At 41.9% G+C, this 27,145-nt stretch overlaps 1 protein-coding gene and 1 pseudogene across 1 annotated transcript in view; one reads left to right on the top strand and one right to left on the bottom strand.

Moving 5' to 3' along the window:
- Positions 1-869: 869 nt before the first annotated feature.
- LOC142439181 (POU domain, class 5, transcription factor 1 pseudogene) lies at positions 870-6,984 on the bottom strand (annotated as a pseudogene).
- Positions 5,808-27,145, top strand: part of SOAT1 (sterol O-acyltransferase 1) — a 63,733-nt gene continuing 42,395 nt past the window's right edge. The window contains exons 1-2 of the mRNA XM_075527965.1: positions 5,808-5,973; positions 12,549-12,674. Of these exons, the coding sequence (XP_075384080.1) occupies positions 12,557-12,674 (118 nt within the window). The 5' untranslated portion in view covers positions 5,808-5,973; positions 12,549-12,556. The remainder of the gene's footprint in view (positions 5,974-12,548; positions 12,675-27,145) is intronic.

Raw genomic sequence — 27,145 nt, forward strand, 5'->3', positions numbered from 1 at the left:
TGCCTGATACCTGATCCCTTCGACACCTTGTGATTACACAAGCTGTTGTGTTTCTTCCATGTGGGCTTTGTTGCTTCTGAGCTAGATGGCTCTTTGTTTATCTTGAAGTCTTTAAGATTCCAGATGCTATATCTTTTGATAGCTGGGCACTATCAGCTTTCTTCACCACATTTGCTTATGTACCCACTTTGTCTTCAGCAATTGTGTCGAGAAGGTGATCATCATGGAATGACAGGTTAATAGAACAAATTTTTCTTTTGCTCAGGGAGTACTTGAGTAGAGGTCCAATGTCCATCTGCTACCTTAATGCTAGACCTTTAAGTATATGCACATAGATCTATTTTCCCATCATCATATAAAAATATATTTACATATGTGCATGCCTGTACTTAGACCTCTATAAATGCCCTTTGCCTCCTAGTTCTTTCCTCTATTTCCTTTTACTTTCCTCTTGTCCCACTATCAGGTTCAGCCTTTAAATGAGTTTCAGTAATTCCTCTCGGTTACATTGCCCTTGATCAAGCCCTACCAGGCCTTTGACTCCATGGCAGCACGTTTGAGTACTGCATTGTACATATGTACCACTCATCCATTGATGGGCACTTGCATTGTTTCCCTGATTTTGCTATTGTGAATAAAGCTGCCATGAACATCCTCACTGCCATCGAGTCAATTCTGATGCATAGCAACCCTACAGGGTAGAAATGCCCCTGTGGGTTTCCAAGGCTGTAACTTCTTACAGGAGTAGAAAGCCCATTTCCTTCTTGGAATGGCTGGTGCTTTTGAATTGCAGGCCATGTGTTTGGTAGTAAGAGAATATGACTTCCTTAGTGGATGAAGAAGCTAACCCCCAAAGCCCTGGTTCACACTCAGGGCCCTGTTTCCCCAGCTTCCCTGCCCCTTTCCTCTCCCACCCCTTCCTGGGAAGGGCGGGCACCTCGGTTTGAATGCATGGATGAGCCCAGAGGGGTGACCTGGACAGCAGGGAAGGCTTCCCCTCTTCAGGGAAGGGGACCAAGGAGTACAGGTAGTAAACTGAGGGCCCTCAATGCCTGGGGTACCGAAATGTGGCCCTGGAGCCAGAGGGAAAGTCATCAGTCCCCCTGGGAAAGGAGAGCTGGCAGCTTCGAAATCCTCACGCTGGACCGTTTGCCTTTCTGGTGCCAGTTGCAGAACTACACTCGGACCACGTCCTTCTTGAGCCCCAGCTGCTGGGCGATGTGGCCGATCAGCTGCAGAGAGGGTTGGGGGCACTGAAGGAACAGACTCTCCAGGCTGCTCATCCACTTCCTCTTCTGAGCCTGCTGCAGGAGGGTCTCCGTCTTATATACCTCCTAGAGCTCTGTTGTTGGCCTCTTCCACCCACTTCTGAAGCAGGGGCCGCAGCTTGCACATGTTCTTGAAACTGAGCTGCAGAGCCTCAAAGCGGCAGATGGTGGTCTGGCTGAACACCTTCCCAAAGAGAACCCCAGGGTAAGCCCCACGTCCGCCTGGGTATACCCTAGGGTGATCCTCTTTTGCGTTAAAGGCTTAGCAAATTGCTCCAGGTCTTTCCGTTGAGTTTTGATGGCCTTCTCCAGGTTCTCATAAATCTTCTCCTGGGGATGGAGGGCGCCCCTAGCTGGGGGCCTGGAGAAAGGAGGTCTTTCTGAGGGACTGCTTGTCACCTCTCTCCCTCCCCACTCCCACCCTGCAGCCTTTCGTGCATTGTTTTTAATCTGGCTTTATTTTCTTGTCCACCAGAGCCAATTCTGTTACCTAGGAGGCACATGGCAGTGTCATGTCTATGTCTGGAAACATTTTGATTCTCCCCAGTGGAGGAGACTACTACTGGTACCCAGCGGGCAGAAGCAGGTTGTGCACAGTACAGCTTCTCCAATTGCAGTAGTGCTGAAGTTTAGAAACCGTGGCTTAAATGGCTGCTTGCAGCAGCAGCAGCTCATTCTTTTTCATTGCTGTACAGCACTCCTTTAAAAAATAAATATACCAAGATTGATTTATTCTTTTGGCTGCTGAAGTTGGTAAACATAACATGGAGGTAAACATCTGACCTCCTCTGACTTCACAAGACTCAAATTCGGAGCCATCAAGTTGGTTCCAACTCATGGTGACCCTATAGGACAGGGTAGAACTTCCTGCGATTGCAACTCTTTATGGAATAAAAAGCCTAGTAGCTTTCTCCCTTAGTAGCTGGTGATGTCAAACTGCTGACCTACCTTGAGGGTAGCAGCTCAATTCGTATTCATTATGGTACCAGGGCCCCTTGACTTCACAAGGGGAAGGAAAATCAAATTCAACATCTACTCAAGACTGACTCCTGTGAGATGGAGGCCAGATATCTGCCCTCCCACTGCCTTAATCAATTCCGACCCCAACCATCCCTCACTCCCTTGGCACTACTCTGCTTGGTTCCCAAATCCTTGTAATGACTTCACAGAATTCACAGACAATGCTCATGATTATGAAGTTTATTAGGTAATTAACAGGCTACAGTTCAAGGGAGGAATTAGTAGCTGAGCCTGGAGGTGTGAGGACCATAATCTCAGTGGATACAAATGTCAATGGGCCTAACACAGTTCACAAAGACAATGTTCTACACCCTACTTTGATGTCTGGGGACTGGGTCTTAAAAACTCATGAGCAGCCATCTAAGGTGCAACTATTGGTCTCTCTGTCCAGGGGAAAGAAAAATGATGAAAATCAAGATATAAGAAAACCATTAGTCTAGTGGACTAATGAACCATACAGAAACCGGTTTACATAACTTTGAATTTTCTATGCAGAGAAATATCAATCTGATGGGGGGGAAAAGGGGAAAAGAAAAATCTCCATAGGCTGGGTCAGCGGTAAAAAGAAATCTCAATATAAAGGAGTCCAAAATTAGTCTTTATTGAAAAATTATACTCCTAGTATAAGTGGGCTCTGACATGTACTTTATGATTCTAGTAAGGTGCCTGAGGAGCCCTGGTGGTATAGTGGCGTAGTGCTTGGATGCAACCTGAAAGGTTGGCAGTTTGAACCCACCAACTGCTCAGTGGCAGAACGATGAAGCAACCTTGGAAATGGATAGTTGTACTTAGTCCTATAGAGTTGATATGAATGAGAATTAACTCAATGGCAATGGGCTTTGGTTTGGTAGAAAGATGTCTTGGAGTTACTGTTAACAATTTTCATGTTCCTTAATGGACTCCAAGGTCAACAATATTGAAAGAGTGTAACAAATCCAAAATCAACCACACATACACAAAAAAGCCCAACAAATGTATCCTGCCATTGCATCAAAGTATCTGAATCTAAATAAATACATAATTGCTTAAAGAGGTGTAGAGAGTCAAGAAAGGTATTTACTGGTCATGCAGCATCAAGACAATCTGTAATGTGATCGCCTAGACAGACTGAATTGTCAGTAGTAAAAGAATGAAGGCAAAAAAAAAGAATGAAGGCTGAGATGGAATGTGGTTAAAGCATATAAAGTCACAACAAAAGTTTACTAAACACAAAATATTGACTAAGAGATACCCTCTCTATCAAGTATGAGAAATATACCTGGGTCAAATAAAATCAAGTATAATCAATTAATTACCCCAAGAAGAGATATAGGTCACCAGTCAATTACTCTGGTTAAAAACATAGCATCAATTCATAAATATCATAAATATCAAATCCATAGTGAAAAAATCTGTATTTGTATGTGTAAAGAATTAGATCAAAAGATAAGCATGGAGATGTTAATGGTGACTTTTAGGTATTATACCTTGGGAATAAGAGGATTCCAGCTTTCCATATCCGTTGTATCCTATCACCTAGTCTAGTTTCTCGCCCTCTCTTTAAATAAAATGGTGCCAACGTTAGTATTTAGCTGAGCCTTGATCCCAAGATTTGACTAATGTGAAGTCTCTGGTTCATGGAGCCAGAATCTGAAAGTTTGGACACAGGCCTTCATGACCACTCTAGGTTTATTATATAGTCTTTCCCCCTTCACTACATGGCATTGCCACTTTCCCGCTTTCGCAAGGGAACAGCTTGGGATTCTGGTTGTTTATTTTCTTCACACTTGCATCTCAAAACATAGTTTGAAATCCTACCTCTATTTCCATGGAAAGCACCCGAATGCATAACTCGGTCTATAGTTTCTCATTGTCCAATGGGCTTTTCCCGGTTCCATTCCTGCTTCCCTCCAAGTGATAGAGATGAAATAGATGAAATCACATTTGTCAGCTTTCTAATGTGCTTAGCAACAACGACAACAACAACAAAAATCCAAACAAGATTTGGCTCTATTCAATGCTCCAGGCTCAATCTCATACCTCTACTCACCATGTTGAAACTTCCCAGCCTTCTCTTTCTCGAACCACCCAAACTTGTTGGGCCTGGGTCTTTTCCCATGTCCTCAATCTAGAAGGCTTCTCCCAGCACGAGATAATGGGTTACTCAGCTTGTTCCCTCAGAAAGACCTTCCTAGACCACTGTTTTGTTTCCTTAACAAACAAACCAAGAAAGAAAATACACATCTTTAACAAGAATACTTTATGAACTTAAAAACAGCATGCATTTTGCCCACACAGAAGCAAAATCTGCTAAGGGCATCATGGCCCTTTTAATTTTATTCACGGATCTATCCCTAGCACCTAGAAAAATCAGTATTTTTTTGCATGAATAAATGAAATAGTGAAAAGGCAACAATCTTTTGGTGTGTATGTAGAGTGGCCCTCCGAAATCCACCAGAAAGGCATCCTTGTGCGGCACTGCATTTTAATTGGTGAGAGGGCAGAGGCGAAGCACACAGTCATTGAGATCTACCCGGCCCTACCCCCATCCAGTTGGCAGAAATTGCCAGCACAAGGGTCGAAGAGGGGGAGTGGGGCAGGCTTGCCCATGATGGCAAACTGAGCTCTCTCTGAATGCTGTGGTCTGTTTCACTTTGGGAAGGGCAGGGTGGCCTGCTCTGGGTGGCCAGAGGAAGCCGTATAAATCCAGTGGGTTCCAAGGCCAGTTCAAGTAAGCCCCCCCTGCCTCAACCCACTACCTCCACCCAGAGCAGTCTAACCAGGCGGGGGTGACCCCAACCTGTTCAGAAGATCGAAGTGAGTGATTAGGTAGGTCAGATTAGCTGGTCCTGGCTTGCAGACTGTGAACACCGGTTTTTCCACCTCTTAGGGTTCCCTTTTCAGTCATCTACAGCGTTACCTCCGCAAAATCTGAGAGATGAACCGTTGTGTTTAATCGATGTCTCCACACGATTAGTTTTTCTTTGATTATGAAGTCCACAGGAGCAGGCTAAGAGTCTTTTAATTTACTTAACAGCTTCATTATTTCACGTGTCTTATTTTTGGTCTCTTGCGGAGGGCCAGTCACTGCCAAGTTTGGCTTACAAGGCATAAGGCACCCCATGATGCCCTTCTGGCCAGTGCTCATCTTTTGTTCCTAATGGATCAATTCTCACTCCAAGACGTCACAATTTCCCGAAGCGACTTCTGAGCGTCCAGAGGAGCAGCCCGAGACTACTGTGCAGGATGCGGTCTCGGACTGGCAGGCAGTTTTTCCGTCTAGGGTGTCTCGGTCCCGTTTCCGCCACACATTCGAAGGCTGGGGTGTAAGTGGAAAGCAAGCCGCTGTCGCCAGTGTCACCGTCCACTCGCGTGCCGCTTACCTCGCCGAGCTGCCGAGGCCAGCTGGGGACTCTCGCCGGGAACCCGCGAGCTCGCGCGGGGCGGGGCGGCTCCCGGCGGGGGCGGGGCCTGGAGGCGGCCGGGACCACCAATAAAACCCAGGCTCCGCGCACGCCGTGCGCGTGACGCCGCGGAGGGGGCTGGGAGGACGGGGCGGGGGGCCGGCTTGCGGGCCGCCTTATCTTCCCCAGGAGACGGGCCGGCGGCGCGGCTGACTCCGAGCTCGCTGGACTTGCCGCCCGCAGTCCGCGCCCTGACGGCCTGGCCACCTTGCTGACGTCTGCTAGCCGGGCTCTGGCCCCAGGTAACGCCGTGCGCCCGCGCCCCCCTTGCCTAGGTCAGCCGCCGCCGGCGGAGGGGCAGCGGGAGGCTGGCGGACTCGCGGCGGGCCTGGCCTCGCTGCCCTTCGCGCTGGGCTCGGAGCCCGGGTCGGGGTCCTGGGCGAGCCCCGGGGGAGGGGAGGGACAGTTAGGAGCCGTGGCAGCCTTGTAACCCCCAAACCTTGTGACATCCCTCAAACTGGCGGTAAAGAAAGTTAGGATTTTTTGAAGGGGCTTTAGTCCTTGAAAAGCGAAACCAGAAGATGCACCCAGGAAGTCTGCTTTTTACTGATTTAAGAGAAAGTGAGTTGAGGGGCTGGCATTACAAGACCGCGAACTCTGAATGGGCCCCGGAGCCTTTAATCAGACGCCAGCTTTATCTTGGAACGTTAGGATAACGTTTTGGTCGTCCTCCTTAATTGCTCATTAATAGTCGTGTAATTTACATGGCATGTATGGTTAGAATGTATTTGTAAGTGGAAAATGTAAACTGCATCCTCCGAATCTGCCTCTAGATTAATATTTAAGTGGCTGCCATCTGTTTAAACTGCTTGACAAAAATCCTTACGAGTGTCTGCCTTTTGATGTAGGATTCAATTTTAAGCGTTCACTTTAGGTTTCCCTGAGTTGCGTGGTTAAGAAGCCCTCGTGATTTGTCCGATAAGCATTAGTCTGCTACCTCAAGATTAGTGGTTCAAACCCACCAATCGCTTCAAGGGAGACCTGTAGGGGTAGCCCTGAGTCAGAATTGATTGTGATGGCAGAGTTTGGTTTGGGCTGGTGGACGGTGTCGATAAAGGCTTGTTCGGTAAATTTTTGTGTGCTTGAGATCCTGAGAATGGATTTTAGAAGGCAGTCTGATAACATTTAAGTTCAGTGGCTTAAAAATGCCCTCGTGCCTCATTGCCTCACGTGGTTAGAACTGGCAAAGGTTTCATATTCAAGGATAAAAACCAAGATATTGTATGATCTTACCCTTCCAAGCTCAAGCTCATTTTGAGTAACTTTCTTCCTGGTTCTGGATTGAAACCACGCTAGCTTCGTTTTTGTCCCTCAAAAGCCTCTATCCAGTCCTATTCTTCATGGGTTCTTTGCTTCTGTAATAATGCTCATTCTCCTTTTCTCAACGCCTACACATACTTCAGTTAATAGCCCAGAAATCACTCCCTCAGGAAAGCCACCCATCTTGGTGAAGCCCTCTTAGCAGTAGTTACTCATCAGTTATAATGAGTTGTGTTATAATCAGATGTCTTTATTGTTCTAGTTGGTAAGATTCATATGGGCTGGTGGCTAGTCTTCTGTATGTCTCAGTCCCCGGGGTCTGGCACAATGAAAGAAAGCTGGAGGACAGACCAAGAAAGTTTTGAATGGATAATATTAACAAGGGAAAGAAAATGTTCTGGGAGTGTGCCAGTTTCTTGGGGGAAATAAATGAAAAACAAGACCAGTTAAACGGGGCATATGGAAAAGGGGACATTTTGTATCTGAACTTGTTATTTTTTTAATAGGTCAAGATCTGTTTCTTCACCTTTAGAAGGGTTTTCCGGCTGAGTATGATGGGGTGCCATGCCCTGGCCCCACAGTCTATTTTTGGTATTCCCTGGGGACTTCGTTGCCCTGCCCCTCTTGCAGTTCTGTTGCACACCCTTAGTATTTTGCCTTGGTGTGGTGGGTCAGATTAGGTGTAATTTCTGCACTGTGTCTCCACTGAATTTATCTTGTAGGATACGTTTTTTGTTAGCCATACAGGTACTAATGAGATTTATCTGTGTCCTTTAGTTTTGCTAGTTGACTTAATGACTCAGTTCTTTGTTATATAAAAAGTTGTAGGGTTGTAGGTGGTTAAACCTTTGATGGGAAAAGCCAAGAAAACCTCATTGCCCTGAAGTCATTTGAATTCAGACCTCTATGAGGCTTTCGAGAAAAACAGATAGCCTCAACTTTCTCCCTGAGGAGCAGCCTTTGAGTTTGAACCCAGATAGCTCACACAGACTCCTTTACAGACAGCTCACACAGGCTCCTTTGGAAGAGAAGTAGAATTTTTATGTTCTGCATTGCAAATTCTACGTGCAATCATTTCTCCCCACTGAACCCCTGAGAGTGATATCGTACAGTTCCTTACCTAGAATAGAAGTCCAGTAAGCATTTTAGAAACTCGCTAGGTTCATTTGAAAGCTTTATTAATACTGCAGGTCGGTTAATGTTGCTCATTCTTTTCAACAAGTTGTTCCCTGTGTTTTGCTGTCTTAGGCAAATCAGATACTATCACACAATGTTACAAAGCTGCAGTGCACTGGTGATGATTCTGAAATTCTTGTTCAATCATTGTGTCATTGTACCTTTAAATCGCTATCTAGACATAGCTTTCTGTCCGTAATTTTGTAAGTGAAAACATTTCTGCCATTTACTGGCTGTGTGACTGTGAACAAGTCTCATTGCATTCTGAATGTCCCCGATCTGAATACCTTCATGCTGTAAATTCCAATCCTGTAAACACATGTTTCCTCCACTGCTGAGTTAGTCAGAGATTTAAGTCTTATGACCACTCTTTTTGCTTCCTCATCCCATTTTGCAACCCACTCCAAGATAGATCCTTGTTTTCCTTCCTGAAACTGTACACGTAGTTAAGTAAATGGTAGCTATTAATATCCCCAAATTGTGATATACCTCATGTTGTACCTTTTTCCATTTTTAAAAATATTGACCCCAGATTGCTCTTTTATGTTCTCCCAACTTGATTTCCAGCACTGCTTGCTCTTGGTTCTCTTCTAGAGAAATCTCTCTGCTTTCTTCATTTTTACTGCCTTTGAATTGTGACCTGATGCTGGGAAAATTACTTACTAATCTGTAAATCAGATATGAAGATTAAGTGGTCCATTCCCCCCATTCTGAATCATCGCAAGTCCATAGGGCATAGTAGAATTAGTGCATGGGATACCATAAGTTCTAGGGCAAGATATGACAGACGACTCTAGTAAGAACAGCTTTTTGGAGCTAGGACAAGTTAAGGAGCTAAGATACGAGGATGTAGTGGATTTGTAAACGTGAATGTTGTAGGAAAACAAACAAACAAACTCATGCTACCCAAGTCTATTCTGACACGTAGGACAGCCTAGAACCTCTCCTTGGTGTTTCTGAGACTTTACATCTTTACTGGAGCAGACAGCCTCATCTTTCTCTTGAGCAGAGCTGGTAGATTTGAGCCGTTGACCTTGTGGTTGGCAGTTTATTTTATCACCAAGGCTCCTCAGAGTGAACTAAGGCCAGAAGAATTAGTGGTAGGGAGCAGCCAGATGTACACACCCTAAGAACAACTGTACTTAACCCACAAGGAATGGTGGTATCAAGAGTAATTATCTGATGATTTTAACGATAGGAAGGGAGCAACAGTAACCTGGAAGCAATAAGAAATTAAGAGGATAACACCTTTCACCTGGACCTGTCTTCTATGGGAGGAGGGTGACCTCACACTTAATGTTGCTTTTAGAAACCATTTACTTTGATTCCATTTTGAATTTTTGACTTTGTCTCAGCTAATGTAGTTTATCTAACTAGTCTCTGAGTTGTTAAGGAGAGAGAGTCACAGAGGTTGTATTTTAGATGGAGAGATCAGAAAATACAGATCTCCTACTTCTCACCTGGTTAGCTAAGTGGCCTCTTGTTTATAACTCTTGCCTCCTTGTGATCTGTTCTCCAAAATGATTTTTCTGTGTGGAACTGAGTATTCATTGCTGTGATTCATCTCCACTTCCTGTTCAGAGCGTTAATGTCAGCAAACAATCTGTCCTGCATAGCAGACAGAGCTCAGGTCTGACTTAGTCTCTTGTCTTATGATGTATGTGAGCTGAGAATTTGGTCAGCCAAGGTCATTACTGCTTCTAAGTCAATTCTGACTTCTAGTGACCTTATGGGGTTCCTTTAATAGCTCTCTTGAATATCTTGTATGTGTGAAATAGGAAAAGAAACTTTTTCGGTATAAATTAGATGAAAGTTTACAGAGCAGATAATCAATTTTACATTGAATAATCCATAAACATTTGGTTTCAACTCATCTATTGCAACCCCCACCCCCTCAATGTACCATACTTACTCCACTTCCTCCCTGCATCTCCTGTTTCCCTCTCTCCTCTTTCTCTTTGACTTTGTCCTTTGGTAAATGCTTGAAGGATTGATTATTCTACCACAGGAGTGAGTTCAGCACCAGACCTGAAAGGTGACTATGGGGCATTATCTTGGGGGTTCCACCATTTGGTATCTGACCAATATCTTACATGATTTTGAGTGGTGTTCCACATTTTTCTCCCTTTCAATCCAGGACTTCCTTTTCAGATTTGTTAGTAGTAGTTAGGCAAGCACCACTGGTTGCAGGGTTGTGGAGACGGAAGATGTTCGTGTTGTCAATTTGTCTGTTGGATTCATTGTTTCCATCTGTCTGGATTGGCACCACTCTAGGGGACAGACTAGTAGCTGTGCCCTAGAGGACTGCTCCTGAGCTTTTAAGAACCCTGTAGCTGCTCACCAAAGTAGGATGCAGATTTTTGTCTTTTATTCTATGTCAACTGACCCTCGGGACTATGGCCTTGATCCCCTAGGCCCAGTGACTCACTTCCTGAAGGTATTTGGTTATGTCTAAGAAGCTTTCGTAAAAAAGAAAAAAAAGCTTTCGTAACTTGGCCCCAGTATGAGCCACAACCACGTTCATGAATCTATTTGCAGTAAAGACAAATACAACAGATATCCTTTGTCAATTCTATATACAGTCATAGGTACACTCCCATTCGCCCTCCCACACCTGCTCTGCCTGTCTATCCAAGCGTCTGCTGGTCAATGCCCACTGTTGTATGATTGTGTATATAGCAGTATTTGCCTCTGTTGCCTTTAGTTAGCTCTTGCAAACCACCTGGTGCCCCCACCCCCTTTACCCAACTGAACGATTATATCTACCTTTTAGCTTGTGACTTCCATTCCCTTCCTCTCATCCCCTAGTAACCATCCTGACTTTTTACACTAATGGTCTCATAATGATAGGTGTTAGCATTGTGATTGACTCATGTCCTCCAGGATTATCCATATTAGGAGACGTTTTGAAGACTCGTTTTTCTCTTAACATTGTGTAGTATGCTATTATGTGTTTGTACCAAAGTTAGTTATCCATTTTACCACTGTTACGATTTAGGTTGTTTCCATTGAGCTGCTGAACATGGGTGTGCATATGGTAGCTATTCATGTCATGACTTTTTCCCTAGGATATATCCAAGTAGAGGAATTACTGGGTTCATGTGGTAGACTGTATTTCTTCAGATGCCATATGATCTCTGAACTATTTGGAGAACACTCATGGCATTTTATTTACTCTCATGTATATCTAAAAGGGGCCCCAGTGGTGTAGTAGTCACATACTTGACAGCTAATCAAACGGTTGGTGGTTCGAACCCACCAATCCTTATGTGGGAGAAAGAAGGTAGTGGTCTGCTTCCATCAAGATTTATAGCCTTGAAATTCTCTGAAAAATTCTATCCTATATTTAGGGTTACTTTGAGTCAGAAGCATTGTGTGATCCAAGGACTGTAAATGATAAAATCCACATCTGAAGGAGGGAGTGGTATCAGAGCTTAAGTTGTGAACACCTGGTTTGCAGAAGGCTATGGATGGCAGTGGAAGCCCAAACTCCATTTGCAGGGTCCCCACGTGGACTAAGTTCCCAGGGACTTCCCTCCGAGGGATGTGATTAACCCTGTTAATTATACAGGGAACATTGTAAAGTTGATGATGGCAGATATAGTTAGATTAAAGTGTATTAGCTTATCATTTGATTTCCCTTATGACACATTTCAATGTATTAAAAAAAAAGTGAAGGGAAAATACACATGGATTAAGCCTCTGGTGCATCTTCCCTCTTACCATCCATAGTCCCAGGGATGTGAATTGCCTTGCTATCATGCCGATTGCATTGAAAAATGGATTATTGCAGATGCAGTTAGGTTAAAATTTCATACCTTATCATTTGATCTCCCTTTTGATGCATTTTACATTTGCCCTAATTTTTAATATTTTCTGTTTCCTTTTGATTGACATTTTTATGTTTTACTTTGTTATTGTTTCTTTTCTTTTAAAATATTTTTTGTGTATGTGGAATCCAGGATAGGTGAATCTGTAGAGATAGTAACTGGATTAATGGTTCCTTGGAATTATGGCAGGGGAGGTTGTGGGACATGGGGAGCTAATAATAACAGTAAGTACAAGAACAAAGAAAATGTTCTATAACTGATGGTGGTGATATTTGTATAACTCTTCTTGATGTGATTGAACTGTTGAATTGTATATGTTAATTATATGCCAAAACTTATTTGTAAATTAAAAAAAATAAGTCTTTGAAATAAGCTATTGATAGGGACTTGTTCTTTGAATTTTTTATAAAATCTTGTCTTCAGAAAATGTTTTAACATTCAAGTAAAACAAGAAAGAGAATATATATTTTCACCTCCCTTAAATATGCTGATACTGTGAAACTGGTCTTAACCTGATCTGTAGTTCAAACTTTTTACATCATCTTTTATAGATAACGCAATGATGAGTAAAGAGACTTCTCTAAGGAATCGGCTGTCCAAGCCCAGTCCTGAAAAACCTGAAGAAGACGAAGACAAGAAAAACCCTAACACAGAACCCCTAGCAACTGCTAATAATGGTGAGACTGGGAATTTATTTGAGCTGAATTAATGGAATAGAGGACAAATTTAATTTTCTAAGATGGAGATTAATATCTTTAGTTGTCTTTACTTATTTATTGCAGGGAGATTCTACAGATTCATCTTACACAAACCTCAAATTCATCACCATTGAGTTGATTCCAACTCATAACTACCCCGTAGAACAGAGTAGAACTGCCCCCTGACTCCCTTAGTTGCAGTGGTTGGTGGGTTCGAACTGCTGACCCTGCAGCCTGAATGTGCAACCCACTATGCCATCAGTGCTCCGTGTAAAGGTACAAAAACCAAAAAACCTCAGTGCTATTGACTTGATGCAGATAGAGTAAAACTAACCCTCTGGGTTTTCTGAGATGGGAATTGTTTGCTGGAGTAGAAAGCCTGATCTTTCTCCCGTGGAGCAGCTGGTGGTTTATAACTGCCAACCTGTGGTTAGCAGCCCAGTGCGTAACCACTACACCACCAGGGCTCCTTGTAAAGGTATGTAGGGGAGTATAAATTGAGACAAACATTTTGAATCAGGCAAAGCTGCCTTAGATAGTACTGTTGAGATGTATCTATTATCTCCTCCAACTACCCCCTCACCTCCCATTTGCTGTATTACTACTCATGGCAACTCCAGAGGCTGTGATTTTTTTTTCTTTTATTAATCATTTTATTGGGGGGGGGCTCTTACAAATCTTATTATAATCCATCACTCAGTTGTATTAAGCACACTTATACATATGTTGCCATCAACATTTCCAAAACATTTTCTTTATACTTGAGCCCTTGGTATCAGCTCCTCTTTATCCCCCTCCTTGAATCCTTGATCAATTATATATGATTATTGTTATTTCATATCTTACACTGTCCATTGTCTCCCTTCACCCATGTTTGTTGTTCATCCCCCTGAAGGGGGACCCTATATATCCAACCTTGTGATAGGTTCTCCACCCCTTCACCCCTACCTTCATGATATCACTAGTCCTACTACTGTTCCTAAAGGTTTTATCTGTCCTGAATTCCATGTGTCAAGAGCTCTTATCTCTATCAATATGTGTACTCTGGTCTACTCAGATATAAGTAGAACTGGGTCATGGTGGTGGTGGGGGAACAGGAAGCATTCAGAAAGTAGAAGAATGATGTGTTTTGTCATTGGTCCTTCCTTGTATTTCTTCTATGGGAGGATTGCCCAATTATCTACAGATGGGCTTTGGGTCTCCATTTCAACACCACTCTTTGCATTGATAAAATTGTTTGGGATCTTTTGATACCTGATGCCTGATCCCATGACACCTCATGATAACACAGGCTGGTGTGCCTCTTCCATGTGGGCTTATTTGCTTTCCTACTAGATGGCAGCTTGTTTAACTTCAAGCCTTTAAGACCCCAGATACTATATCTTTTGATAGCCAGGTACCATCCACATTTTTCACCACATTTGCTTATGCAAGAAAGGCTGTGATCTTGTGGAAGTAGGTCAGCCACTTCTCCCACCAACAACCTTTGAATTAGTAGCCAAGAGCAAACAGTTTATGCTACCTGTGGACCCTGATTTCTCTTATAGTAAATAATGAGAGTAATTGGCAGGGTGCTTTAGTTAAACGGTGCCTTGGTGGGACAGTGGGTAAAGCACTTAGCTGGTAACCAAAAGGTCCATAGTTCAAGACTACCAGTTGTCCCATGGCAGTCTGCATTCTTAAAGATCCACTCTGCCCTGTATGATGGCTATGAATAGGAATGAACTGAATGGTAGCAGATGTGAAAGATTCCTGAATGAGTGAATACAAAGAAGAGTTTGATCAGTGCTTCTTATTAAGGTCAAGGGTAGTGATTAGGACTCATACACCTGTAAACACAGCCCTAACTCATGTCATCTGTTGTATCGGAATTTATTTTTGCAATAACAATTGTATAGCTTTGATCTCAGTGAGGATTTGAAATTGAGGCTTGTTTGATTAATAAGGGCGGTGCTTTCTGAGACAGGTGGCTTTGGTGCACCAAGACTTCTTTATACGGAAGTATGCTGTTGCTCATCTTTCGCAAATGTAATTTTAAATGTCATCAGCTGTACTCTACCAGGAATGTAAATAGGCAAATAAATGGGTTTAAAAAAAACCTGCCACAACAGTCTTCACAAGTAGTTAAAATGACATTAACTCTTCATGTTGTTCAGCAACCTGATAGATTCTAAATTAGCAATTTATGGGATTTTTATATTGCATATTGGTTAGCTTTACTGTGATATATTCTAAGAATATGAAATTGGTGCAGAAGGTTGAGGCAGCATTGAGAGGGACATTTACTGTCCATAGTTTATAGACTTGGTTGGTTATAACCAGTGTTGTCTTCCTTACCTACATGTTAGAAGCTGTTTATTACTTTTTAGTTCTTGAAGACAAAAGTTATTTTTGTTGGAATTTTTTATTACTAAATATTATTTTTATGCCCCAGATTTAAGCTTTTTAATTACTCTAATTTCTATGTAATTTTAGTATTTCTGGGTAAGTTTTGATCACTGCAGATTTTAATGTCAATATTAAAATTTGAAGCTTTTAATTTTCTTTTTGAAGGGTTTAATTTCAAAAAGTATAACAAGTATAACAATCTACTGGTTTAAATTTATTAATACTAGTCTGAAAACATGCATTTCCCACTTTTGTTTTCTCTACCATTGTTCACTCTGGGGAGTAAGAGAATAAATAAAATGTGACCTTGGAGCAGCAAGGCTTAAAAGACCCTTTTATGAGCGAAAATGGATGTTGCTGGGATTTTTGGAGAAAAGCTACAAGCTTCTCCAGAGTGTTTTGCTACCCCAGCGGAGGGAGGTCCAGGACAACCAGACAGAAAGCAGAGCATAGATTTAATATGCAAAGTACGTTTCACTCAGGAGTCTGGCTGCCCCCAAAATGGAGGGAGACGACCCTGTCTAGGAATATGACATTGGATTGTTTTAAGGGGTTCTGTGGCTCCCAGGACCCCATTGGCTTACCTTAGTCTCTATCCTGCTTTCCCATTGGCCCTTGCTTTTACATCCCGATTGGTCTTTATTCCTGCCCAGTGATTGGTCTCATAACTTGCGCACGTCATTATCATGTGAGGCAGTGTTGGGATGAGTCGTCTGGACATCCTGGAATGGATCATGTGAGGCATGTTGGGATGAGTCATCCAGCCCTCTCTCTGATCCTAATAGATTTATGCCAGTCAATGCGGCTTGAGAGCTTGTTGGAAATGCCCCACCTCAGATCTATTGAATACATTTTTTACTTTAATAAGATCCTCAGGTGATTTGTATACTGTTGGAAGTTTGAGAGAGACACTGCTTTGTGGCAATGCGGAGATTGCAGTGTGTTTTATAGTCACATGTGGAGTGAAAACAAAAACTGCTTCTTGGACTTCCATTATAGATAAGCTGAGTCAGTCTCTCCAAGGGGAGGGAGGGTCCAGGAATGTGAAGTTTGAAGAGATTGCTGGATAATGCTGATGGGCATCTCTTAGTTAAGAAACACTGCTATCAAGTACTCTGAGAATCCAACTACCTGCTGATAGTATCATTTTGACATAGCCACTGTCTCCCCCTCTCATCCCCCATCCTGCACTCAACTGAACCTACATAATTCTTAGATTTTTGAGTAACTTCTTGGTCAGATGACCTCATTTCCTAATTTCCCCAGGCTGTTCCTCCTCGTCACGTATGCCCTGTGTCATTCTTTATAGTACTTCCTTGATTCTCTTGTGTTCCAGTTTGCTTGATAGAGTCATCTAATGTTTGGAGTTATTGAACAGAGTCGATACTAAGCATTATAGTGGCTTATGCTGTATTTAGATCAAGCTTTCATAAAACATTTTTCAATGTTAAAGTTTAGCCCAGTACCTATTTGATAAGATTAGGAGCTGTTTTTTTTTAGCCGTGATCTGTTTGAAATAAGTTTTGAAAATAAGACTTAATTTAAAATAAAATTCATTCTTAATGTAGAGGCATGACAGATGTAGCATCCCAAGTAAGAGAGAGAATGTCCAAGAGCATCAGGAAACTCATCCCAAACTGGAATGTAACCACAGGTGTAGAAGCTAGAATTTCCATCACAAAAGGGAGACCTCCTGCAGGAAGGACCATATGAAGTAATTACATCTCAGTGTGTCTTATGTAACTTGATTCCTTGATGAAGTTGAAAGTTCTAATATTTTTTCAGCTATAAAACTAAGGAACATCAAGGATCCCTGGTGGCATATTGGGTTACTAATGGAGCTGCTAATCTCAGGGTCAGTGGTTTAAACCCACCAGGCACTCTGAGGCGAAGAGATGAGCTCCTATAAAGGTTAAAAGCCTTGGAAACCTGAAGAGACAGTTTTCTCTGTCCTGTAGGGTTGGTCACTATGAGTTAGAATTGGCTTCATGGCAGTGGGTATTGAATGCCTTTGTGTACTTTTCAGAGTGCTTACAGAAGATTTGAAGGGGCCAAAGGATGCTGTTATTTTTTTGCTGTATAATTTATTTTAAAATCCAAATATTTAATGTTTTATGAGAATTGTCATAAAATATAGTATGAATTAATATATTTTCTGAAGAAATTAATCAAATGACAGGAAGTGACAGTTAATGGGATTAGACACAGCTGTACTCTTTTAAACGGAAAAGAAGCCTGTAGTTGTCTTTTACTTCTTAATGACTTATTTCTTCTTTCTCTTACCTCTACTCATAGCCAAGCCTTGGAGTAGGAATATGCCCACAATTTGTAATGATGTTCTGATTGGTAAAATATTGTATGATTAAAATGATTGTTTTTAACGGTTTAGTTTCTAAAAGTATCTAGGGACGAAAGGGATGGATAGCTTTAATAACTATCTCAACGACCACAAAATTAAAAAGAGTAACTTTAGCGAAAGTTCATCTTTCACAAAAGTTACTCTTTGAAATTCTAGAATTATTCTTCAAAACCAATCTAATTGCCATCAAGTCAGTTCTGACTCATATCTTCCAAACCGTACTCACTGCCGTGGAGGCAATTCTGACTCATGGGGACTCTCTAGGACAGGGTAGACTGCCCCTGTGGGTTTCCGAGACTGCCTCTTTATGGTAGAAAGCTTCATCTTTGTCCTGTGGAGTGGCTAGTGGTGTCAGGCTGCTGCCTTTGTCTTTAGTAGCCCAGTATAGAACCCCTATGCCACCAGGACTCCTGACTCACACCTTAAAACCAAAAGCCTATCTTAGCAGTTACAATAATGCTTTTTCATCTAGTACATGTGTCTGAGATAAAAGTCAAATTTACTGTCTTAGAGCCATAGGTTAATCCAGTGTCAGGAGGCAGGTGTGATCTAAAAGCCAGCGTTTTTAGTTGTCTTGTGCTGCCATAACAGAAATACCACAAGTGGGGAAAATGAAAAATTTACTCGCTCAGTGTGAGTAGGATAGAAGTATCTCAAAAGATATTAACTCGAGTCAACCTGTAGATTGAACTCAGCCTCATTAACATATCTGCCCCTCGTCCTGCCTCACATTAGCAAGGCTAGGATTTACAACACATAAGAAAAATGGCATCCCATGACAACATGGAGGATAGTTGATAATCCATCTGCTTCCAAAAGCCCTGTGAGTTGGAATTGACTTGATGGCAGCAGGTTTGGTTTTTGGTTTAAATGACTTAAAGCAACCAAATGGTATAAGAAATCAAACAACCTTGCTTTAAAAACAAGAAAAGTCTCACAGAAGTAGATTCTGAGTTTGGCTTTTAAAGATAAGAGACAGTGGAAGAATTTCAAGCCAGAGGAATGACATAGTTTGTAAAATACAGCTGATCCCTGAACAATATGTACTTGAACTTCATGTGCCAACTTATTTGCAAGATATCCACACCCCCCATTAAGGAAAGTCCAAGTATTGAAAAATATTCGCTGATGTATCTCTGCAGTGAGCAGTACTGGGGAACTAGCTGGACACGTGTAGTCAACGCCCTGTTTGTTAAGGACCAACTCTCATTAAAGAGAGTGGTCGAGTAGTTCAATTTTGGTGTGTAGCTTTTTCCCTTTTTATTTTCCTAATAAAAAGCAAGAAGTCAGATATATGTGTGTATATGTATATATATGTGTGTGTCTATATATGTATATATATGTGTATATATATATACACCATATATATACCATATTGAATGAAGGGGTACGTGCAGAGTGGAGACCCAAGGCCCAAGTGTCGGCCAATGGAGATCCCCTCATAGAGGGGTTCAGGAGAGGAGATGGGTCCATGAGAGTGCGAGGTAGTACCGATGAAGAACACAGCTTTCCCCCAGATCCTGGATGCTTCCTCCTCCCAACTACCATGATCCGAATTCTACCTTGCAGGGCTAGATAGGGCAGAGGTTGTACACTGGTACATATGAGGGCTGGAGGCACAGGGAATCCAGGGTGGATGATACCTTCAGGACCAGGGGTGTGAGGGGCGATGCTGGGAGAGTGGAGGGCGAGTGGGTTGGAAAGGGGGAACTGATTACAGGGGTCCACGTGTGACCTCCTCACTGGGAGAGGGACGGCAGAGAAGGGGGGGAAGGGAGACTCCGGATAGGGCAAGATATGACAAAATAACGATGTATAAATTACCAAGGGCACATTGGGAGGGGAGGGGGGGGAGGGGGAAAAAAAAAGAGGACCTGATACAAAGGGTTTAAGTGGAGAGCGAATGCTTTGAGAATGATTGGGGCGGGGAATGTATGGATGTGCTTTATACAATTGATGTATGTATATGTATGGATTGTGATAAGAGTTGTGTGAGTCCCTAATAAAATGTAAAAAAAGAAAAAAATTCCAGAAATGAAAGAGGAATAATATATATTTATGTATGAATTGAATGCAAATGAAAAATAAAATGTTCAGTGCAAAGAACAAAAAAAAAACAACAAGAAGTCAGAAAGTAGAGACTTAAGAAGTCTTACTGTGTCTATATAGTCTTTGAAAGATAGATATACCCATGTGATAGCTCTGGGCATATCTTGAAGCACGCCAGTGTTTAGATTTCTTCTTAGGCAAAACCAGGATTGTGCATGTAGTACTTCCCTTGCAGGGTAGGGTCGCAAGTGTAAAACCACTCTTTATGAGTCTGCAGTGCCACGTACACCAAGGCATGCATCTTCTCGTCGGTAGTGCTGGCAACTTTTCTGTCCCAGATCGTAAGGACCTTTGTAGTTCTTACAAACATGGCATCTGTATTTGTATGTATTGCAATATATAACACAGCAAGTAAGTATTAGAATAACCTGCTGAAGTCCTCTAATATTCCTGTCAGAAATTGTCTCGACTTAAAGTCATATCTTGTAAGAGTTTCATTGTAATTAGGTTAATTCTCTTTATTGCAAACCTGGACAACCCACACAGCTGATACATATGTGTGAGGCAAAAGAAAAATATACCATAGTTTGCTCTGATTGAGCAATTGTTCCCTGAATAATGTAATTGTAAAATATAAATTTATTTCGTTTCAAAAGGGCAATAGATCAACTGGTTTTTATGCCCATTTATTGTCCGTTGTCCCTTGATGCAGTTAAAAATTTCAATATGTTGTCCCTCTTTTATATAATTGGGGGCTGTGGATGCTATCATTAATGCTATTCAAGAAGTATTAGACAGTTTGGTTACATTAAGAAACTAATTGTTGAAAACTGCTCATCATTTTTTGAAGCAATTCAAAATGAATAGGTTCAAACACTCAATTTTTCAGTTGTACAAATTCAGTAAAGAGGTTCATGGAAAAATTGGATTAAAAGATAATTCAAATTGTTGTCCACAACCTTTAGATGGTTATCTATGTAAGTATAACGTTCTTTTTGAACAAGTACTTTTACACATATGCTTGATCATTTGTTTAATTGTTATTGATGGACATTTAGGATTTTAGTATTATAAACAGTGTTGCAAAGAACAATCATGAAACAATATAATTGCTTAATTGTATGAGAGTATCTATAAGATAATTCTGAAAAGTGAAATTAAGCTGTAGTAGAAAACATAAAAAAAAAAGCTGCGGAACCTGACCACGTTTGACTTCGCAGTGAGAGAGGACCACTATCCGCGGTGGCAGTCCACCCACGGGGAATTCTATGAGGTGGACAGCAGACATGCCCACCTGCTCATCAGGCCAGTACCAGCCATCCTTCCCACAACACTTCTTTGCTGGCATAATTTGTTACAGTGGTCACACAACTCACACACAATACTCAGGATTATAGGGTTGATTAGGTACGTAACCATTTACAGTTTAGGATCAGAAATTACTCAGAATATAGCTTATGATTGGAACATCCTTCCTCCCCATCTCCCAACCTGAGGAGAAAACCTGTTGTGGCAGTGGTTTTCTGTTGGACTGCAATCCTCAAGGTTAACAGTTCAAAACTACCAGCCACTCTGTGGGAGAAAGATGGGGCTTTCTATTCCTGTAAAGAGTTGCCATCTTGGAAACTCAAGGGGACAGGTCTGCCCTCTCCTACAGGGTGGCTGTGCGTCAGTATATACTCAATGGCAGTGAGCAAAAGAGCAAGCCATGCAGGGAGGCAGGCCTCTCTCGCTTAGTTGCTTGAGCCTCTTAGGCCAGCCTCTGCCCTGCTTAAGTAAGTAATAGAAAGCTCTTCTGCTCTACCAATAAATGCCAAGAGGCACTCAACTTTGCCAGGAAACCTTATCCCTGAGGCACCCAGTTTTTTTGTTTTGCTTTGTGGATCAGTGAACCTAACTCAGCCTTCCATCAGCAAATCTCCTCCTTGAAGGTGCTCAACTCTCACTCAGTGGGTCATTATGGACTAGCTTCTGCCGCCACCATTTCTGCTGCTACAACCTTGTCTTCTCATTGCCCAACTCGGGTTCAGTGACACTCAGCTCCACTTATCCTCAATGTGTGGTATCTCTTAGCTCTTGAATTTCTCCCAGGATCCATATATTATTGGAATTCTTCAATCCCAGCCTTTTGCACACCATCCATTATCTATTTCATGATTTCCTTGAGCAACTCTGTTGTAAATCCCATGAAGTCATGCACACCACTCTTTACTGAGATGGCTCTTACTAGAGTGACAGCTTTTACCTCTCAAAGAGCCCTTGTGGTGGAGTGGTAACGTCTTGGGCAGCTAACACAAGGTCAGATGCTTGAAATCACCAGTCGCTCTTCAGGAGAAAGATGAGGCTTTCCTACCCCCCTGAAAACTCACAATCTCAGAAACCCATAGGGACATTTTCTGTTGAGTTGCTGTTTGTCTGCATTGACTTGTGAGTTTGTTATATCCATTTCAATGGCTACACAGCACTCACAGACAGGTGAATCTTGTCTGTATCTTTCCCCCATTTTCTTCCTGGACCCTTGCAGGTAAAGGCCATTTGCCAGAGTGAGAGACTTTAGTGAACCAGAAAAGGCCACTTTAAAGAATTCACTGCTCCTGCAGTTAATATCACAAGATGTCTAAAGTGGATCACAATAACAACAGGAGGTGGTTAAGAGATTATTACAGGAGTACAGTTAGGCTGCAGTTAATTTTATTTAGTACTGCATCTTCCCACTTCTCTAGACTGAATGGTACCCTGGATTAGCTCTGTGTATGTAAGTTTTGATAAATTTGAATGTCTTCTTTTAGATTTGCATATATTTAATATATTAGATGATAGACTTGTCTACATTTATACTAGTATCTGCATATATTTCACACATGATTTACCTAGCTTTTATTTTCTTTGATGGTTCTCTGCAGTTTTCCCCCAAGTTTCTTCAAAGAGGTCACAGATTTCCAAAAGTATTTTTAATATATTTATAGCGGGAAAGAATCCATGTGTAGTTCAAACCCATTATGTGAGGCTGATTGTGCTTTTTTGACATTATCTCGGTATTACACCTCTTTTTATGGAACATTTAAGAAATATATACTTAGAAATTTTAAAAAGTCTCATTCTATATGATTCTATGAAGTTATGTGCTCTATATGGTCAGTTATATATTTTTTCTAAAACATTTAATATGTAGTACTTAAAAAAAGAACGAATATGTACGGTACCACAAACTGAGTCTTACATTCTACTGATGACATCTGTCTCCTACCTTCAGAATGTAGACCATGTAAATAGCTTGATGGGGAGGAAACTTTTTGAACAATTTTTGAAAGGTCACGGGGGGGGGAGGGGGGGTGGATTAGGACAATCGTTTGAAAGATGAGTCTTGAACAGAGGAGTGATTCCTTGCTCTGGCACAATAACAATGGAAAGAGAATTCATGGAAGTGAAAATTAAGAAGGAAAGAAGACTTTTATACCAAAAATCAACAGGTTGCGTGAGAGGCTTAGGATCTGAAAGGAAAATGGAGTGTTGGGAATGTTAAAGAGGCAGAGGCATCACTTGATTGACAATAAAACATAATTTTAAAGCAGCAAAGACAAAGGTGTTAGCATTGGTCTGGTTGGGCATGGCATCTTTATTTTCATAATTATTTTATCTGTTCATGACAGTTTGGAATCAGAACAGGGTAGCAGGCAACTCTGGACTTGGGGTGTTGTGTGGTGGGATCAGGCAGTTTGATGGTGGTGAAGAGGCCAGGCTGGAAATGATGACAGGTTTAATTAAGTCGAGGCTAGGTTAAGAAGACTGATAAATCAAGGGAACAGTTTATATCAGAAGAGAAACTGCCTGTTTATCTTTAATGAAATCTTTCTACAAATTCTCCAACAGATTTTCCACACCTTTTCTGCTAGCATTAGATTTTAAGTTCTGCTAAATAACTTTTGCCTTTCCACTCGTTTATGCCCTACTTTTGGTGCCCTAAGCAGCTGACTTTATGGGCATTAATGCATGCCCACGCATTCTGGTTTCTGGTAGGTTAGGCACTGGCAGGAAATCCAAAGATAGAACAAGGTAGGTGTGTTTATAAGTGTGGTTTTCTCTCTCCTAGGCCTTGTCTCTTTTACCTCTTGTCTAAGGAGTTTTCTGAGCAGTCCAGTAACCATTTCCCACCTGATCCTTCTTTTTTCAAACTTTTTATTGTGAACTTGGTGAAAGTTTATAGAGCAAATCATTGGTTCTCCTTTCAGCAAGTCATATACATTTTGAATCAGTTCATTCAATGCAGCCCCCTCAGTGTACCATCACTCATCCTACTTACTCCCTGTTTCCTGCTCGCCTTTCCTTTCTTAACCCTCTGAATTTTGCCCTTGAGTAAAGGCTTCCATTTTGATCTTGAATGGTTGATCATTGTACCATGGGGGTGAGTTCAATTCCAGACCTGAAGCCTGAGCAAAGATCATTCAGGCTAGGGGATCCTACATTTTTTTCTCCCACTCTATCTGTGGTAGGCTGGGTTGACCAGAGAAATCAAGTGACACTCATATATGTATTAAGAAAACATCCCAGCCCAGTTCAAATCAAATCCATAAGTCAGATACTAGGTCCATAAATCCCTCTTCAGACTCATGGAGCCACATGCAATGATGCAGAATGCAGTATGATCACAGGCTGGTGGGTGCAAGCCTGTGGATATAATGGCGCAGTTCATCACAAGGGTGTGGCATGTTTCCAAGTGACTCGATAGCAGGAAGGTGAAGGCAGTGGGGGAGGGAAAGTTCCCAGTTTCCTCCTCATGAGAAGGCCACACCCACCAGAAGGCACCATCAGGCTGTGACCTGTTTGACAGGCTATACTCCATCCCTACCCTTTTATATCTTCAAGTTGACATGAAATTATGTAACTACCATACTGTCCAAGACTTTCTAATGTGATCCTTCTTAAAGCAGTTGGCAGTGATAGGTGGGCACCATCTTATTGTTCTGGTCTCAGGGTTTTGGAGATTGATATTTGTGTGGCTCATTATTGGACCAATTGTTTCCATATATCTTTTGATTTGCATCATTCTTCTGTCCTCTGGATGGGGAGAGACCAGTGGTTGCATCTTAGATGTCTGCTCATGAGCTTTAAGACCCTAGTTGCTATTTCAGCAGAGTGGGATGGAGAATATTGTCTTTGTGAGCTATAGCATGCCAATTGACCTAGGTGTTTCCCGAGACCATGGTCATGAGCTACTTGACCCAAGGTATTGATAATGTCGCAGAAGTTTTCATAACTTTGCCCCCGTATGCTTCAACCATATTCATAGATATGTTTGCAGTAGAGATAAATTCATATATACAAATATCCTTTGTTAAAGAAAAAGATATATATACATATATTTTTTTCATGGATATACACCCACTCTCCCTCTACCTGTGTGTCTACCCAAGCATATATTTGTAGATCACAGCTGTGGTGAAGTGCAATTACCTGGTGTGGTGATTCTATCCATGTCTTTGTAACTTCATCATATGATTGGATGGGGCCATGCAAATATCATGTATGAACACAAATAGAGGGGACTCGGCAGCTTTGCTCTTCCACTGGGCATATAAGTGAGCCGTTTTAGAAGTAGGAAGAGAGACTTCCTAGGCCAGAGAACAATTTGTCTACGATGTCTTGGTATATCCATGGAAGGCACGTGGATGATGGGATATTGCACAGCTGGGTGAGGGGAGGCTGGAAAGGGGCCTGCAAATGCTAAGAAGGTCATGGTGAAAAGGTGGGGAGGGCAGAAGACTGAGTGATACTGTACAGGGTTCTCTAGAGAAGCCAAGTAAGGACACGTATGATGTGAAAAGGGCCAGTTCCCCCTCATATGGTTCATAAAGCCTAAATATGCAAATATCGAATCCCTTACAGAAAAAAGTTTGTCGGGCCTCTAATCTAGAACTGTATCTACTTGTATCTACTGAACACTTTAAAAGTGTAGTCTGAATTGCGTTGTGTTGTTTAACATTTACACTAGATTTCCAAGACCACTTACCCCCTCCTCTTTTTTAATGTGTTCCCTAGAACATGTGGTTTGAGTTCCATTTCTGTTGGACAGCATTGAAGTGTAGAGTGTGTAATAATACTGGATTCTGGGTCATAGTGATTCTTGGTGACAGAATAGAGCTGCCCCTTAGGGTCTTCCTAGCGGTAAAGGTAGAGCATCAGGCCTTTGCCCTGCAGAGCCACCGTGGTGTGGTGTTTGAACTGCCAGATCTTTGTTGATGTTGACAGCCAAGCTCCTGGAACTTAACTGCTGAGGTGAAGACTACCATAAGGCCAAAAGCCCATTGATTGAAAAAAAAAAGTATTGTAAAACAGCAGGGTTGCCAGTTGACTCAGGTTCAAATCCCAGAAACCCAAGATCTTTCCGATCTTTATGCTGTTTCCTTTGTACTGCCTTTCTCTGCGAATGCTCACCACCTCTGTGTGTCCATAGTCCTTCTGTGTATTGTGATTCTCAGTGTTGGCACATATTTTTCTCCTGAGAATCTCAAGGAAGGGTTTGGAATATGTTTCCTGAGACATATTTGGTCTTTATGGGGCACTTGTTTAATGAATGTATTAATTGAATGCATGGAAGGAAAATAACCCCAAACCCACTGCCTTTGAGTGTATTTCCTACTCAGTGATCCTACACAGGGTCTTGAGGCCATAATCTTTAGGGGAACCGGTTACTTCACCTTTCTCCTTGAGCAGCTGGTGAATTTGAACAATTGACCTTGACTTTGCAGTTAGCAATCCCTTGGTTACACAAACAGCACCACTAGTTCCTTGGAATGAATAGCCAAACTCTCAAACTTAGTGCCATTGAGTCGATTATCACTCACGGTGAAGGACAGGGTAGAACTGCCTCTGGGTTTCTGAGACTCCTCTGTTTATGGAGTACTGAAAACCCTATCTTTCTCCCTTGGAGCAGCTGATGATTTCTAACTGCTGACCTTGAGGTAACAGCCCAATCTGTAACCACTACTCCACCTCCACCAGGGTTCCCAATTTAAAGTTATTTGCTTCTTCATTTCTTCTGGGTCACATTGGCAAAAGACTTGGGTGTGGTAGAAGTGTGGACTAGCTACAGGAAGCTGACTTGATCTAAAGAAATGAGGAAGTAGCCCAATTAAACTATCACAACTCACAGGATCTGGCTGTTTTTCTCATTCACCTTCGTTTTCAAGGAATCATTCTTAAAAGAACAGTACAACAAATGTGCACTCTAGTTGCATGAAAAAATATGCACAATAAAATGGGTTTTTGTTTTTGAGCAGTGCTTAAGCACTTGGCTGCTAACTGAAAGGTAGATGGTTTTAACTTAGCAAATGGTGCAGAAGAGAAAGCCTGGTTCCTAAAGATTTGCAGCCTTGGAAAGCCTATGCAGCAGTGCTGCTCTGTCCTAGAGGAGCCATGTGACTGGGCAGTGTTTTTTTTTGGTTTAAAGCATGTCATAATTTTATAAAGAGCTTTATCAAAACTGGTTACAATAATACTGTTTAACAGTCAGTGATAGTAGACGCAGGCAGATATTTCAAAAATGGCACGACCTTCAATCCAGGCTTATCACCATTCAGGGTCAGTGGTTTAGAAATTTAGAAGCCTTGAGTTGATTTATGTGGTTAAAGTTTTTGTATGTGGTTCTTTAAATCAT

This window comes from Tenrec ecaudatus, chromosome 1 (assembly GCF_050624435.1).
Source record: "Tenrec ecaudatus isolate mTenEca1 chromosome 1, mTenEca1.hap1, whole genome shotgun sequence".
NCBI lineage: Eukaryota > Metazoa > Chordata > Mammalia > Afrosoricida > Tenrecidae > Tenrec > Tenrec ecaudatus.